The sequence below is a fragment of the Panicum virgatum genome, chromosome 9K (assembly GCF_016808335.1).
Source record: "Panicum virgatum strain AP13 chromosome 9K, P.virgatum_v5, whole genome shotgun sequence".
NCBI lineage: Eukaryota > Viridiplantae > Streptophyta > Magnoliopsida > Poales > Poaceae > Panicum > Panicum virgatum.
Window position 1 is genome coordinate 14,486,060 of NC_053144.1, and position 15,660 is coordinate 14,501,719.

The 15,660-nt window shown below is 48.4% G+C and overlaps 1 protein-coding gene across 1 annotated transcript; it reads left to right on the top strand.

The window, feature by feature from the left end:
• The first annotated feature begins 10,401 nt into the window (after positions 1-10,401).
• LOC120650277 (vacuolar protein sorting-associated protein 2 homolog 2-like) lies at positions 10,402-13,898 on the top strand. Its single transcript, XM_039927327.1, has 11 exons — positions 10,402-10,608; positions 11,031-11,075; positions 11,547-11,581; positions 12,095-12,145; positions 12,229-12,333; positions 12,422-12,493; positions 12,614-12,685; positions 13,161-13,241; positions 13,363-13,398; positions 13,483-13,547; positions 13,652-13,898. The coding sequence occupies exons 1-11, from the start codon at positions 10,575-10,577 to the stop codon at positions 13,749-13,751; spliced, it is 696 nt and encodes a 231-aa protein (XP_039783261.1). The 5' UTR covers positions 10,402-10,574; the 3' UTR covers positions 13,752-13,898.
• Positions 13,899-15,660: the final 1,762 nt, after the last annotated feature.

Consider the following 15,660-nt stretch of genomic DNA (forward strand, 5'->3'; position numbering starts at 1 on the left):
CTACATCAACGGGTGCTTCTCAAGTTCACATCAATTTCAAATTTCCTGCAGGTCGGGTAGCTAGTAGGCGAGTTCGTGTTCCATCGCAAAGGCGCTAAAAAGGAATTAAAAGTGTTCTTGAGCTGTCAGCGTAAAGGTTACGCCCAACTAGCAAGCTAGCTGCACGTTTCACTAAGACCAGTCTTAGTGGGAGTGTCATCGACATAGTTATCTAGACTGAAATTTTAAAAACTACGCCAGTAGAGGGTCATCACCATGACACTCCTCTCACATTTCATGATACTCCTCTTTTCTCTCTCCTCATACTATTAGTACATGTTAGCAAATTTAATATGATAACACTCTTATAACACTTCCACTGAGATTATCCTAAACTCACAAAATAGCTTATCCTGTCCCCGACATGATAGTACGATTGCTTAATTACTACAATACTCTTGTCGGCACTGTTTACACGTGCTCTAATCGCATCAGTGACATGCTACATGTGTCTTTGTGGACGATTGCTTAATTACCTTTTGGACAGCATGGTTGGCACTGAGTGGCGAACCCAGCGACCATATTCTCTGTTCCGCTGGCTGCTTCTCCAGCTAACTAATAGTATTTTTCTCTGACATCAAACCACCAGCCAGCCAATAGTAATATTCTCTCACAACAAACAAGCACCAGCCACCAGCCGCAGCCAGCAGAACGAAAGGACCTCATCCCCCTTCTCTTCTTCCTCCTCCCCTTCTTCGTTCTTTCTTCCAAAAATGGAGAGGGGATTTAGAGGTATCCATTGATCTTGGGAGCTGGTACGGGGCTGGCTTGAGCCCCTGTTTGCAGTTCTGGACTCTCAGCTCCGAGTTGGGAGCTCTACCTCCCTGAAAAAGTCGGTGCTGTGCGAACTAATTGGAACCGGCCGGCACTATATTGTCATTTGCTTATGATTAGAATCAGTTAGCATCGTGGTGCACGTATGCATATGCCAGTCGTTCGTGTTAGTTGGGATATTTGCTGAATAATGTGCCCAGCCGTTAGAATATTTGTAGATAGCAAGGGAGGACAAGTGTTGCAGAGAAGTCTTAACTACCAGAAAATTGTTAGCAATTGATCTATGTATAGTTAAACAGCCTGATGCTGTTGTTGGACATGTCAAGGCAGCAGACGGCAGCAGGCATCTTGCCCGTCTGAAATGAAGCCATTGTCGTCGGTTCTACTAGTATGTGCCCGACATGAACTTTCGTCCGACATTGTCAACACACAAGATGGCAAGTCGTGTACACACAGATTCGTCAACGAGCGCGGTTGTCCATGCCGCTTAGGCAGCGCAGTTTTTGTGGCCTTGCGTGTGTCCGCGCGAGAAAAAAAGCTGATGGAATTAAGGTTGCTACCGCCTTGCACAGCCGTTTTTTTTTTGTTGCTTTTTGGCCTTTCTCGCGAAAGAAATTCACAAATAAATCCCCGGCGAAACGTTTTCCGTTTCTGGACCCGAGGGTCGGTGCTACATACCATGGCGCCGAGCTTTAACGTCTCGGCGCCGAGGTTGCTGCCAGCGTGTCGGCAGCTTCGACGTGGCTGCCGACGTGGCCCAATACCTCGGCGCCAAAGACCACGACGCCGATCTTGGTGCCATAGATCTCGGCGCCATAGATCTTGGCGCCGAGGGTAAATATTTATATAGCCCTCACCTTTCTTCCTCGAGCTTCCATCCATTATTTCACCATCTTCTCGGTTTTTTTCTCAACTCCCACTCGCGAAACCATCAAAATCGAGAAATTGGACCTTGGAAACTCTGATTGGAACCGCATATTTGCAAGAGCAAGGTATCCTCTATCCCCTCCTATATTTTCACGCATCGATTTGGTATACGGTAGGTGCATTATTGAAATCATTGTTCGTCATTTGGCGCACCACACTATAGCACCAATGTCTTCGTCAGAAGCAATCTACATTCCATGGAACAAGTGTAAAGCCACCGTACCCGAAGGAATTGATGTGTCAATGTGCTTCTGCGGTTCGTTGTGCAAGTTCATGCAATCAGATGTTTTAGAAGATGACTACAGCATGAGGTTCTTTATGTGTGAGAATTACGAATATGATCCACCTAAACGATACGGCAAAGACCGGGCTAAGGTAGCAGGACAACAGTCGCTCTTTTTCTTTGTGACCTAACATTGTGTTCTGATTCTAATTTTTGTTGGTCAAAGTCTCCTCCGCCTCTTTGTGATTTTGTGCAGTGGTTCGACACCGAGAAGTCGTAGCAAGCAAAGGACTTTGTGGAGCAACAAGCAAGGTGGGCTGCGGAACGTTGGCACCGAATGAAGCACGAGGAACAGCAAGAGGAGAAGCGCAAGAAAGAGCAAGAAGAGATCCGCAAGAGGATGGAGGAGGTGGATCGTAAGGCGGTGGCGGAACGTGAAGCTGACAGGGAGAGAAAGCGAGAGAGGGCACGCCGTGCGAAGGAAGCCGGGTCCGAAGCAATTAGGAAGAGCAAATATCCTCGGTGCACTCAGTAGAGTAGTACCATATAATTCCGGTATTTTACATTCCCTAAGGCATGTTAGTTTTAGATGCAACAAGGAATTACATTGTCGCATGCACATGCCACTGCAGTTAGTTGTTTATGTTTTCAGTTGAGAGTTTGACTCTGTCTGTTGTAACTTGTACTATTAATTTGCAGTGCTAGCCGGGAATCTATGAAACCTTTGAAATTGTTTTTAATTTTTCGGACCTTTTTAGGTCACTAGAATATTGTGAACCACATATTAAATATAACGGTAAGAATTAAGAACTAAGAACTGCATTACATAATGTGAACCATCAGGATTACATCATAATACAACGATAATGGAACACATATCACACATGTAGTGGCATGGCAGAACCCATTGCAAACTACGATAAACAGATTCTGAACTAACCTAATATGTCTTAGGTAATTTAAGAAAACACAACAAACACAACGATACAGCATGTCACTAGTACTAGGGTAGTCCTAGTAGCCGTACCCCCACATAGCAAACTGCGTTGAGTCTTCTCCGCAGTATCCACCCATTGCAAGTGGTGCCGGCGGTGGTGGCGGAGGCGTAGGACCCTTCTTCTTGTGACAAGGACAGTTGCAGTAAAAAATAGTACATGGTTCATCATATGAAACGGTAGCATTGCTGGTATCATCATCTTCGTCGTCTTTGTTACCCTCGCTCACTTCCTCATAATGGTTCACCTTGCATTCCAGATCAAAAATCTTTATCTGGAGGTACTCGATGAACTCCTGAACTGAATCAATTGGTGCAGAATCGACCCACCTAGTAAAACCACAGTTTTCTGGAGCATCAGAAGACTGCAAAATAAATTTCATGTAAGGTGTCTCAATGAAGATAAAGAAATAAAACAATCGAGTATTACCCATGCGTGGGGGCATTTGAAGAAACGCCGACCGCCATCCATCCCGTCGGTGCACATCTGCACTAAGCAGTTCTCACCATGTCTGCATTTTGGCCACGGTTCTCTACGGTCATCGTATCATCTAAGAGGAGTTTCGTTGCTGAATTCACTCTTGTGTTGTGGTGGAAACTCAAACACCGGTTCCGGAAAAGAATCAGGTCCAAGAGGACCGTCCCAAATTATGGAATCTTCCTTTCTTCCCTCTTTTTCTTTCCCAAAACCGTAGTAACCCTTTGTTTGCGCTCCTTAAGTATCCATTTTATCCCCTGTTTAACTTTGATAATGGCATGAATTTAATATCAAAATCACTAACCATCCTAACCTCGGCCCAATTATTGGTCGTTTTCACGTTTGCACATATATTTTGGAGGTACTTCGTTTTTGCAGGTTTTTGACCAATTTTGGAGCATGAAATGGCGAGGCCCACGATCACGCGATGACACGAAGAATGACGAAGGCCAAAGCCCGAACAAAGGATCGAAGGCCATGATGGTTAGAGGCCCATTCATGCACATCCACCCTCCAATGAAGCCCAAAAGACAAAGCCCACAAGATAAGATCGAGATACTTCGGGGCTAAGCAAAGCAAAGAGATATTTAAGGAAGGATTTTCCATCCTATCCTTCTCCTCGAAGAAATCTCGAAGATAACGACGTCTAAAGGGGTGCAATCGTGAAAGACATAAACTCTAGAAGATTCCAGGAGGCTTGGGGACAAAGTTGAGCACGAGCCGGCGAAAGAAAGTGCCAGGCCGGCCGGCCTAGGCTCATTGGGCCGGCCGGCCCAGGCCCTTTTTAGGTCGGTTCGACCTCCTCTTTGACCGAGGGTTCCCTGAGGCTATTTAAAGTCCCCTTCCCAAGGTTCACGTGGAGAGCAATTCGGGAGACGACGCCAAGGAGCAGAGAAGATAGAGGGACACCTCTCGGAGAGCCGAGGGTTGTGCTAGTTGTCTAGGGTTTGCCGTAGCCGACGTGGGAACCTTGAAAGGAAGACCACGTCGGAGTTCTGGAGCTAGGATCATCAAGATCAAGGTAGGGCCCCGGTTGTGATCTTGTGATGTACTATCATTCATGGTGAAGTTATTTGTGTTTCCGAATGTTTAGCGACCATGTTCTCCTCTTTCGATTTCGTTCTTTTCTTTGGGTTCGCTTCATCTTAGATCTATTATCGAGATAGATCACTTAGCATGATCTTGTAGTCATGGTGGCTAGAGGTTCATGGCGGAACTACCAAAGTGAGTTCGACTTGCTTCAGGATATCCCGTTGAAAAGGGGGGCGTCGTGACAGGCCATCTCCACAAAGTAGGTTGGGTATCGAGGGATCGGATTGGAGATTTTGGGTTTAAAGAGGCTTTTCATTGAGATTCACATCTATCTTACTTCACTTTATCTAGCTGGAACTACAACATATGCATGATCTAGGTGATCTAGATTGGTTATCTCTAACTTTCTCTTGCTACCTTCGGTGTTTGTCGTGTTTTTAGTAGATTAGATTCGTTTTCACCATCTCACATAAAGGAATCTCTATGCTAGTAGATTGTTTCTTATCTCTTTGGTTCCGTGGATTGATAAACCTTGGGGGAATACTCTGAGGGAAAAGCTACACGAAACCGTGCGCTTGCGGTATATAAATCGGGGGCGCTAAAGAGCGTCAACACCCTTCCCGCTAGACCCTCCTGCAGACATTGGGTATACAATGAGCTTCGGTGTTTGAGTGCTGCTGGGAGTTCACCAACTAGGGAGTATTTATAAGTGTACAAATGTCTGATACCCGGAGTGAGGAGAATGCATATGAGGGCTTGAATTATGTGACAACTTGCTCACAAGCAAATCAATTAATGGAATTTCATTCTTCATGACATCATTTACGTAATTCTCCCAATCATCCAGGTATGCTATTGGGAGCAACCGTCTAGGATAAGTTAAGCCCGATTTATCGTAGTGAAGTACCCCTTCAAATTTGAGTTCATCCTCATTTGAATTGCAATAAATCTGATCACGAGCCCTTGCAACCACCTCAGCAAACAACGGTCTCCCAACAAACAACATAGGGGCCTTTGCATTCCAACAAATCTAATATTTCTAAAATCATCTTCCTCCACACTTTCCGCATGATAAACGGTCACTACATTGTCCATCTAATTGTATGCACAAGACGGTAATAATTACGGGTTCAATGACCGAAACTTGAATTGTTCATGTATGAAGAGTTCCTATCTAATTTCTATTTAATTTCAAGCTAAATTTATTGTTTCACTATTGTCTAACTAAATTCATTGTATGCACAAACCTAGTAATATGTACTAAACTGAATATAAATGTAACAAACACATTGCCAACTAAATTGGTAACAATTGCAAGTTTTGGTACACTACTATCTAAATTGCGAACTAAACTGCAATATCGAATTTTGCTTACTATTTTGTAACTAACTTGTAATCACTAGCTAAAAGAGCAAATGGAAATTTAGAAACAAAATTATACCTTGACGCAAGGGGAGCCGAGGCGGGCTTACACGGCCGGCCTGTGCGGTGGGGCACCGCGGCCACGCTAGGCCAAGCCAAGCATCGCCGCTGCGCCAGCAGGGGGCGCAGAGGCTCGACGGGCGCCGCGCCAAGCCTCGACGGCTGCAGCGCCTACCCTCCGCCGGGTGCCGCGCCGAGCCTTCGGCGGCAGACGCGCCGAGTGTTGGCACTCCTTAGACTAAACAAATTACTCCGCAAGCGTACAGAGACCGATGTAGCCTTCACCAGGGAGTATACCTGGGATATCGAATCCAAGGAAAGGTAAAGCTTCGACCAAATCTAGAACTACTCAACCGGACACACCAAAAGAGAAAAGGTAAGAGGGAAGAGGGTCTAACTCCAGATAACTTACTATTCTACCTAGCGACAAGCTAACTACTAACTCGATCTGCTTCGGCGGCCTCAGGGAAAGACTCAGATTGGGGTGAGAAGGGAGTCCAACGGCAGTCGGCACAACTGCTATGAAAACACCCGAACGTGGTGGACTACGAGGGACGGACATGGCTGTCACCACCAGCCGCCTACCACAATGGTACCATGGGGGTGGAACATAACCTGAGATAGCTAATCAAGTCTGGGCACCACGCCCACAACTATCGAGCTACTTGCTCCTACCGTGTACTTAGAAAGAAAGCAACCTCAGATAAGTAGAACTTGCTACTTACGCAGACTCAGGATCTCGCGGATCAAAGAAAGTAATTAAACAAGTAACTAATGCAGAAAGTAAAGCTAGCGAGAAATTGAAGTTGAGACGAGGAACTTACTCAAAGATATTTTCCTCTGAGGTGAATACAAAAGATAGAGTAAGACCCGAGAGAACTCGAGCCCGCTCCTTTAAGCTGTTTGCACCAAAGCTTCTCACCTCACTCTCTCTCCCTATTCTAATACAAAGAGGATTCAAGAGTGAACACTTCTCTCAAGTGGATGGTGTGTGTTACAAGTGGGGGAGTGAGCTCTATTTATAGTGCTCCGAGGTCGGTTCAGCGGGTGGCGTTGGTTGTAAGCCGGTAAGAAGATTGTGCTTAACTTCCACGCCAAGGGGGAGCTTCAGAGGATGACAAGTAGGGCCGGCCGGCCTCCCCTAGGCCGGCCGGCCTAGGAGTGGTTCTGATCCTGCACCGCCTTCTCGTGGACGCTTCTGATTCCCTCCTGAAGTCGGCAAAGGTTGCGTGGCGCCAACGATGACAGTTAAGGGCCGCCCGGCCTCATCTAGGCCGGCCGGCCTGGCTCTGGCTCGCCTCGGCCGTCCGTTGCTCTGTCATGTTGGTCACGTGTTGCATATTTGTTCTCAAATCGGTTCGGCTTTGGTTGAATAGTTTGTCACTGATTGTGGACCCGAATAGGCTTGGTTCATGCCTTTTGATCTTGATTGACTGTGATCGTGTTGAATACTTGATCTTTGCTTGGTATCTTGCTCAGGACCATCTCTGAGGAGTCGCACAATGAAATGGCACAGTGATAGGCCGGCCTGGGATTTCTCCCGTTTTGGCTCGATTTTGTACATCGTGTTCCTGAAATCACAAGTGCACCAAAACTCGTGGAACTCATTAATGTTAGTGAAATTTGATGCAATTTGATCTTGAGAGCCTGAAATCCGAATGAATGTTGGCGGTACAAATCACTGAAAATGACCGCCAACACCGAGCCTGGCAGGGACGCGACGAGGCGGACTTGGGCCGGCCGCCGCGCCGAGCCGGGACCGAACCCGGGGGAGGACCACGCCGGGTGCCCCAGGCGGCGCAGCTAGCCGGTCCGGAGGACGGGGGCGGGCGGCGCCGGGAGCGGGAGTCGACGGCGGGGGCGGGCCGATGGCGGCGGTCGGGATGCGACGGGGCGGAGCTGGGCCGGCCGCTGCGCCGATCCGGTCTAGACCCTGGGGGAGGACCACGCCAGGCGTGGCCCCAGGCGGCGCAGTGACCCGGGCCGGAGGGCGGGGGCGGGCGGCGCCGGGCGGGGCACACGGCGGCGGGAGTACGACGCGGGGAAGAATGAGGCGGGAGCGGCTGCTAGCGGCGATATGTGTGGCCGAGCTCGGCGTCGAGATCTGTGGCGCCGAGGTCGGCGCCCAGATCTGTGGCGCTGAGCTCGGCGCCATGATCTTTGGCTCCAACCCTGTCCACGTCGGCAGCCACGGCATCGCTTGCGTGGCATTAGACCGCCCAGCTCGGCGCCATGGGTCACGGCGCCGAGACGTTAAAGCTCGGCGCCACGAGCTCTGGCGCCGACATCTAGGGTCAAAAAAGGGAAACGTTTCGCCGAGGTTTATTTGTGAATTTCTTTCGCGCAAAGGGCCAAAAAGCAAAAAAGCGGCCCTGCACAGCAGGATATGCTACCAACAACGCGATCCCACATCCCCATCCGGAACTGCACGGCAGAACCTGACCCAATCCAATGATCACCCGCGTTGATTGCTGCTGCCCTTGGGCGAACAGAGCACCGCTTGTTTCGTTCCAATCAGTGCTTAGTTTTTTATAACTGCAAAATCTGATTACTATATGCCATACCGATGTATGTCGACCATGTTCAGTATGCAAAATACTAAATTTGGGCCATGTAGTTTCCCATTCATGGCAGCCCATTTATTTTTCATGGGCCTTTGGAACAGAACAAGTAGGCCATCCTTTCCGTCCAAGGACTTTCTGGCCATGGTATGATTTTTTTTTTCATTTACGTACTCATCAGCAAAAGGGCCGTAGGCTAGTGATAACAGTAGCCTTTGTAGCATCTCAGATCTGAGTTCGAAGATGGTTATAAATTTAGAGTTTACGTACATGTTCATAAAAATGAGTGTGCGGGCATTACGAGGTGCATAGTGTAATTTTTTTTAAAAATACGACATTTTTTTATGGATCGTTATTCCATGATGAGATGATATTGTGAGTTTTATGACCAAGCTGCAATAGTTGAGGAAACCGAAATAGGTAACTAACAAAAGGTAATGATATTCTACTTTCTTCTACCCACAAAATTAAGGGAACAAATTGATGGTATGGTTTCCCTAAAAAAATATTGATGGTATGGGCCACTGCCTCACTGGTCAGCTAAATTACCTCCCCCAGCATACAAGGAAGAAAATCAATTTGTATAATAATTTCGAAGAAAAAACAATTCCTAATAAAAAATATAGAAAAAAAGAGAGAAAACAGGGAGGAGTGGGGGTAGGGATGCAAGCGGGGCGGGCTTTGCCGCAAACCCGCTGGACTCACCCGCGCCGCAAGCCCGCATATCGCCGCGATTTAGCCCGCGTGAGTGAAGCGGAGTTATGCGGCCTGCCGGCGGGGCCAGCGGCGCCGCACAGCCCGCAAAAAGCTTTGGCTCCCTGCGCTGCTCGCATGCGACCCCGCCGCAGTCGCCAATCAACCTCGCGTGTGCCGCCCCGCCACGGCAGTTGCCATTCGAGCTCGCATGCACCGGCGCCACAGCAGTCGCCATCGGCCATTCAAGCTGAGATCCAGAAGAGGGGCGCCCGTGCGCGAGCGGCCTCGCGTGCGTCGCAGGTCGCGCACATGGCGTCGCCATCTTACTCCAGTGATATAGAGCACAATTTGTCTTGGCCTCTCAGAGGAGGGTCCGGCGGACTGCTGCGCACGGAGGCGCGAGGTACCTGTGGATCACTGCCTCGCGGATCTGACCGGCGCCGTAGGCCGTAGCTTACTTCAGGAATCTGTTCTTTTGATCTGAAATTTCTTCACGCACCGCGCGTGCGGGCTGGCGAGATGGTCCTTTGAGGATCTATTCAGTTACTAATGAGCTGGTTCTTCTGTTCAATCGTTTAGATTCCACTAGCTCGCGGAGTTCGATGGGTATAAAAGGAGCTGTAGGCGTAGTCTCGCTTGACATCAACAACGGTGAAGAAGAATTCCGCCAGCGGATGTTGCTCCGCAGTTGATGCTGCCTGGAAACCAACAGAATGCAGCATATAGGACACAGGAGGCCGAGGAGCACTGCGTGGGCGACGGCAAGCTGGCTGGGCTCCAGCGGGTGCAGGAAGACGAAGTAGCGACGCGAGCCTCGGTGGGGTGGAGGCTGCTGCTGTTGTTCTTGTCTGGACGGGACGGAGGAGAGCACGGGGAAGATGGCAATGCGGGCTGCCGCAAACGCCGCAAAAAGCATGCGGCGGTATGCGGGCCGCCGCATACACCCGCGATGGAGCTTGCGGCTCGTGGGGACGCGGGGCGGGCAGCAGCAAACCGCCCCGCTTGCATCCCTAAGTGGGGGGTAGTTCGTCCAATCCCAAGGGCCAAGGCGCTGCGCACGGGTCTCCCGCTCCAGAAAACCCTTACACTACTCCTCCATGGTCACTCACATGACACAAGGGTCCCACCTTTCCTTGGACCCCACACGACATGTCCGGGGCGAGAACGGGTCCGCGTGCGCCTAGCGCGGCGCGTCGTTATCCCGTTCGCAACGGCTACTAAAAGCCTGCCTGGAGGCTGGAGTGACCTAAAAGATGGGTTGGGTCGGCAGGCGACTGACACTACCCGTTGGGCTCGCGCGGCGCCGACTTCCCCACCCCTCCCCTGCGACCAAATCTGCGGCCGCGAGGGAGGGACTGAGGGCGGCCCTCCTCCTGCTCGGGTACCCGTCTGCGAGCGCTCGGTGGTCTCCCCGGCGATCCCGCAGCCATGAACATCTTCAAGAAGAAGGTCGACCCCAAAGGTGCGCTTGATTCCTTGTCGCGGCCTCGCGGGTGTTGAAGGGGGCGGGTGGGGGTTCTAGCTTGATACTCGGCGAATTTGGGGAATGTTTACCCGTCGATTTGGCGCGATCTGCGGTTGAGCTTCGGTGATTCGGGCTGCAAGTGGCCGTTCCTGCAGTTCGGAGGCGAGGTCCTCGACGGATTTCCGGCGGAAGGAGGGAGGGGAGGGTTTTTGTTGGTGATTTGGGTAGCCTCGTGGGGGTTAGGGTTTTAGGGTGGGCGGGTAGCTTGTGCATTTTTGCTGGGGAGGGAGGAACCAAGGTTTCGTTTGGGGGGCGTTGTGGAGGTTCTTCTCCCAAAATTCGTGGCGGGGAATGCGGATCACAAGCTCGGTGCGCTGAATTTAACTGCTGCTGATGTGATGTTTGTTTGTCACTTGCAGAGGCTCTCAGGACCAGCAAACGTGAAATGGCGGTCGCCACAAGGGGTGAGAACAATTTTCCCTCTCTGTGTACTTTCGAATCAAGGGGTTGAAAGCTTTTTGTGAATTGTTATGACACATTTGCCACACGACCTGTGTTTTACTGAATCAGACACATTTCCACAATTACACGAATTTGGGACATAGGTGGGCATTTCATAACTACTTCTTACAGCACAAATTTGATACAGCTGTCCTGTCATTCAGTTTCAAATAGAGTGGAGCTTAGGCAGCAGCTATTTAGTTCGTATTGCTCTCCACTGATGCTAAAAGATCAGCAGTTGTTGCCACATTGGCTATTGGTCCTGTGTTATATTGGATCAGACCGGTACAAGTTCATGAATTTGGGACATTGGTGGATATTTTGATAGTTTCTCTTGTTTTAAGTTTCATTTTTCAAATTAGGTTACAGAATCCAGAATACTGTTGGCAATGTGCCAATTTTTCTGACATCGATTCTCTATTTACATATTTTAGGAGTTGAGCGAGAGATTGGCTCCCTGCAAATGGAGGTATGCAGTACGCTGTTCTGAAACATATAAATATAACTAGTACAATATGAGCAGAGGCAGGAGTATTGTTGTATTAAATCTGCCGTTGTCTGTTACTTCAAGATGAAATTTTTACTACTCAGTGCTGTGTTCTTTGAATGAGTCTTGCTGGTAGGTCCGATTATTTGACACAATATAATGGCCCATGCCTACCAAGCTCTAGCCACAATCTAGAAGCAGAAGCCCGACTTCCTTGTGCCATTATGCTAGCCTCCTCATGAGCTGAGAGTGCAAAACAAATCTCTCTGGTCTAGAGGAGTGTGAATGTGTTATACAATGTAGCTGTCTTGGGCATCTGTTTGTTATTAGTTCATTTCAACTTCCCCTAATATAGGAAATTTGTTTATCAGTTTGGATGATACAATGGTAGGATATTTGTTTATTGTCAATTCAGGCCCAGCAGAAGGCCATACCAACTATCTATGTGCAAATCATATTGTCCGGTTTGTTGATGTCATAATGGTAATCATGCAGGAGAAGAAGCTGGTTGCAGAGATAAAAAAGACTGCCAAGACCGGAAATGAGGTGAGTCTGAAGTTGTGGGAAATCTTTGAACCCCTATTTTCTCCGTCCTATGTTCTGACAATTGATGACCTGGATTTCTGAAGGCGGCAACCAAAATATTAGCTCGGCAACTTGTCAGGCTGAGGCAACAAATCCTCAATTTGCAAGGCACACGGGCACAGATTCGTGGAGTAGCTACTCACACACAGGCATGGCTACCTTATGTTTTTTTTTTCTTTAGAAAAAGTTGTTCTGCTTGTGGACAAGACTAACTTGAGATTAACACATCCATTCCAGGCAATGTATGCAGGTACCTCAATCTCTGCTGGAATGAAAGGTGCAAGCAAAGCGATGGCAGCAATGAATAAGGTATGATGAAAGACAGCCATGTTAGCTGTTGTTCATTATCATCCTCTTAAGAAATTCTGCTTGTGAACAATTGTTAGACTATCTTCTAAGTGAACTTCTGTATTTCACTGCACATTTCAGCAAATGGAGCCGGTGAAACAGATAAAGGTCATGAAAGAATTCCAGAAGCAATCAACTCAGTTGGACATGACGGTATTAACATTGACACTATGCTGGATTGTTTGTTTTACTTCAAAGTTCAAAGCTGGAAGTCTTATGTCATATAATTCATGCTCAGCCTACTTATTTGCTATACGTATATGGATGAACTAGAGCACTGCAAAAGCATTGTAAAACATATCCAATTCTATGTAATGGGGTTTTGGTCCTGCATCCTGACTGATATGTCTCAGCACGTTTGCAAGCTCGTGATCCCTGATGTAAAACAGTTAGCTGTTCACAAGCTAGCAGAACCTCTTAGCATCCTAAAAACATTTCCTTCATGTCATTTACAATATTGGAACTTGCTAGTGTGCTAAATTAATATAAAATATGATAGCAAGTGGTTAAGCTTTTCTCAGAGCTAACTGAGTTCTGAATACGCAATATCAGATGTTTGGTCTGGCATGTTTAAAGAATGTTTGTAGGCTTATAGCTGTCTCGCATTGAAATGTCTGTTTCCATGCAGCTTGAAATGATGTCCGATGCCATTGATGAAACACTCGACAAAGATGAGGCGGAAGAGGAAACAGAAGAGCTTACAAACCAGGTAACCCAAAGTTTTCAGACACCAGCTTGTGAGGAATTCTGCTTTGATTTCCACTTGACCATGAAAATTCATCAGCTGTATACCGACTTATCTTATCATCCACCCTCTGTCGGGTATGCAGGTCCTTGACGAGATCGGTGTCGATGTGGCTTCTCAGGTATGCTTTCTTTCAACACATGGGTTGCAGATACTGAGTCTTAATTCTGACCCTACTGTTTCCAATTCGTTCGTGAAAATGCAGCTTTCTTCAGCTCCTAAAGGTCGCATCGGAGCAACTAACAAGAAAGTTGACAACAGCCAAGCACGGTATGCAAATGATGTTACAACTGACAACACCATACCGTTCAAATTCTGGTCTTGCGTGCTAACCTTTACCTTTTAACCTTCCTAAACTAATTGTTGTACTGCAGAAATGCTGCGGCTCCTGCAAGAAATGTGGCAGCACCGCCAGAATCCTCCGATGAAGTTGACGATCTGGAGCGGCGATTGGCGTCTCTCCGCCGCATCTGAGCCCGGAGCTGCTGAAGGAAGAACTTGTAATAGTAGCCGTTCATCTATATATGTGAAGTTGTTTAGCGATGACATGATTGCCTGCTATGTTGTAGGGAAATATCAAACTGCACATGAATTGAACCTACCTAGTCTTTTCTGTCTTTATGAGTCTGCGCATTGAACATACCTAGGTGTTCCGACCACCGGACTGCAGCTGTAGTCGATTATTTGGGTCAAGTCGATTATTTGGCAGAGTGCAAACTGCATAGCATAGCATTTTATCAAAAAAAAAAATGAAGAAGAGATCATAGCATAGATCAGTTTCCGTTAGGGAAACATAGGACTGTAGTCAACAGCAGCGACAGTTTTTGTTGTTATAAGCACCAGAGCTAAGCACCGGGGCAACTGCCAACTACCATGGTTGACATTTGACAAGGATTGCAGAGCAACTGAGCAAGGCACACATGAGTGCAAGGTGCTCGGCGGCTCCACGTCGTTGCTTATGCTCGGTTTTGCAAGTGTTGGGGGATGCAGTGTTCGTGTTCGCAGGGGGAAAAAACTTCATGCCCTCTCATCACCAGCCGAAAAGCTCTGACTAGCTGACCTGACAGACCCTGTTACACCTAAATTAGAAATAGAAATTCAAATAACCAATCTTTCGGAAAAAAATACAAATAACCAAAACTAGGTGCTGCGTAACAAAAGGCTGGATTGCATGGGAATATTGAGATGGTTTTCGCAGCACTAACATAGTTTTCAACTTCATATATAACAGTATGTAACAATCAGATGCATTCTCTTTTCTCCCAAGAAATGAACCATGACTGCATAATAAGGTACGGGTCAATTGGTCATTGGAAATCTGCTAAAAAGAGGATGAGCTACAAGGCAAAAACCAAATGACCCCTGCCCTCCACAGAGCTCCTGCCAGAATCATAGTACAATTACCAAGTAAGAATGACATCAAAACTTAAGTTTCGTAGCTCGCCCCAAATTGCTGAACAGTTGATAGATGTGTGTCGGTACCCCAAGACTGGGGTACCCCCTCTTGCTGTGTCTAGGCAAGAATAGCTTTGTAGTTATCATTAACTATGTCCAGCAGCCGAACCCCTGCGGTCCGGAAGCCCTGTTCATCCGTCAACGGCCCCGGACCCGTCCTCTGGTTGGGAAAGGTCCGGGAGCACCACGTGTTCCGGAAGAAGCAGACGCTTAGCCCGAACAGCCGGAGGCCCCGGACCTCCCGTGGAGGTCCGGGTCCCCGCGGAATCCCGGACCCCCTTTGGGGTCTCGGACCCCCGGTATAGTAACCGGACCCCTCGCCAAGGGAAGGAATCGACACCCCGCCTCGGGGTGGTCCGGGGCCGCCACGTGTCTGCAAGCGCAGAACTCGTATATAAAGCTGCTTGGTCTCCATATTAAAGTTCACCTACCGCTGTATTCATTGCGGTAGGAGGACGTCCACATTGATGTAGCAGAAGCTGAGACGATTCTTTGACCAGGGGGCACTATTGATCGCGTATTACCAAGATGCATAGTGGGGCTGCTGGTGCCGCCCACGCCGCTGGCGCCGCCCACGCCGCGCCTGTCAGTCTGCTATAACAGGTGGATACGACGGCTCGGCTTCACCCATTATGACGCCTACATAATAGCCTCAACAGGTCACGCCGCAAGCTACGTTCCCCCAACGGGCACCTTGCTGACAGGACAAGAGAAGACCACCCTTCGTCAGAGGGCTAGCAGGGCATGGAAGCGTATCAGAGGAAAGATTCGTAACCACTGTAGCCATTTGACTACTCTGCGCAGTATGCTGCACAGTCACGTTGGGCCCACTTGTCGGGGCCCCAACGTCCTATGTATCCGCACCCCCTTGGTCTATAAAAGGGGGCGCCCGCTAGAAGAAAAACTCAGGCTGGGTGAGAGCTAAGAC

Coding starts and splice junctions, on each gene's coding strand:
- LOC120650277 (XM_039927327.1), top strand. CDS start 10,575: ATGAACATCTTCAAGAAGAAGGTCGACCCCAAAG. Junction 10,609..11,030: donor GAAGAAGGTCGACCCCAAAG/GTGCGCTTGATT, acceptor TGTCACTTGCAG/AGGCTCTCAGGACCAGCAAA. Junction 13,548..13,651: donor GTTGACAACAGCCAAGCACG/GTATGCAAATGA, acceptor GTTGTACTGCAG/AAATGCTGCGGCTCCTGCAA.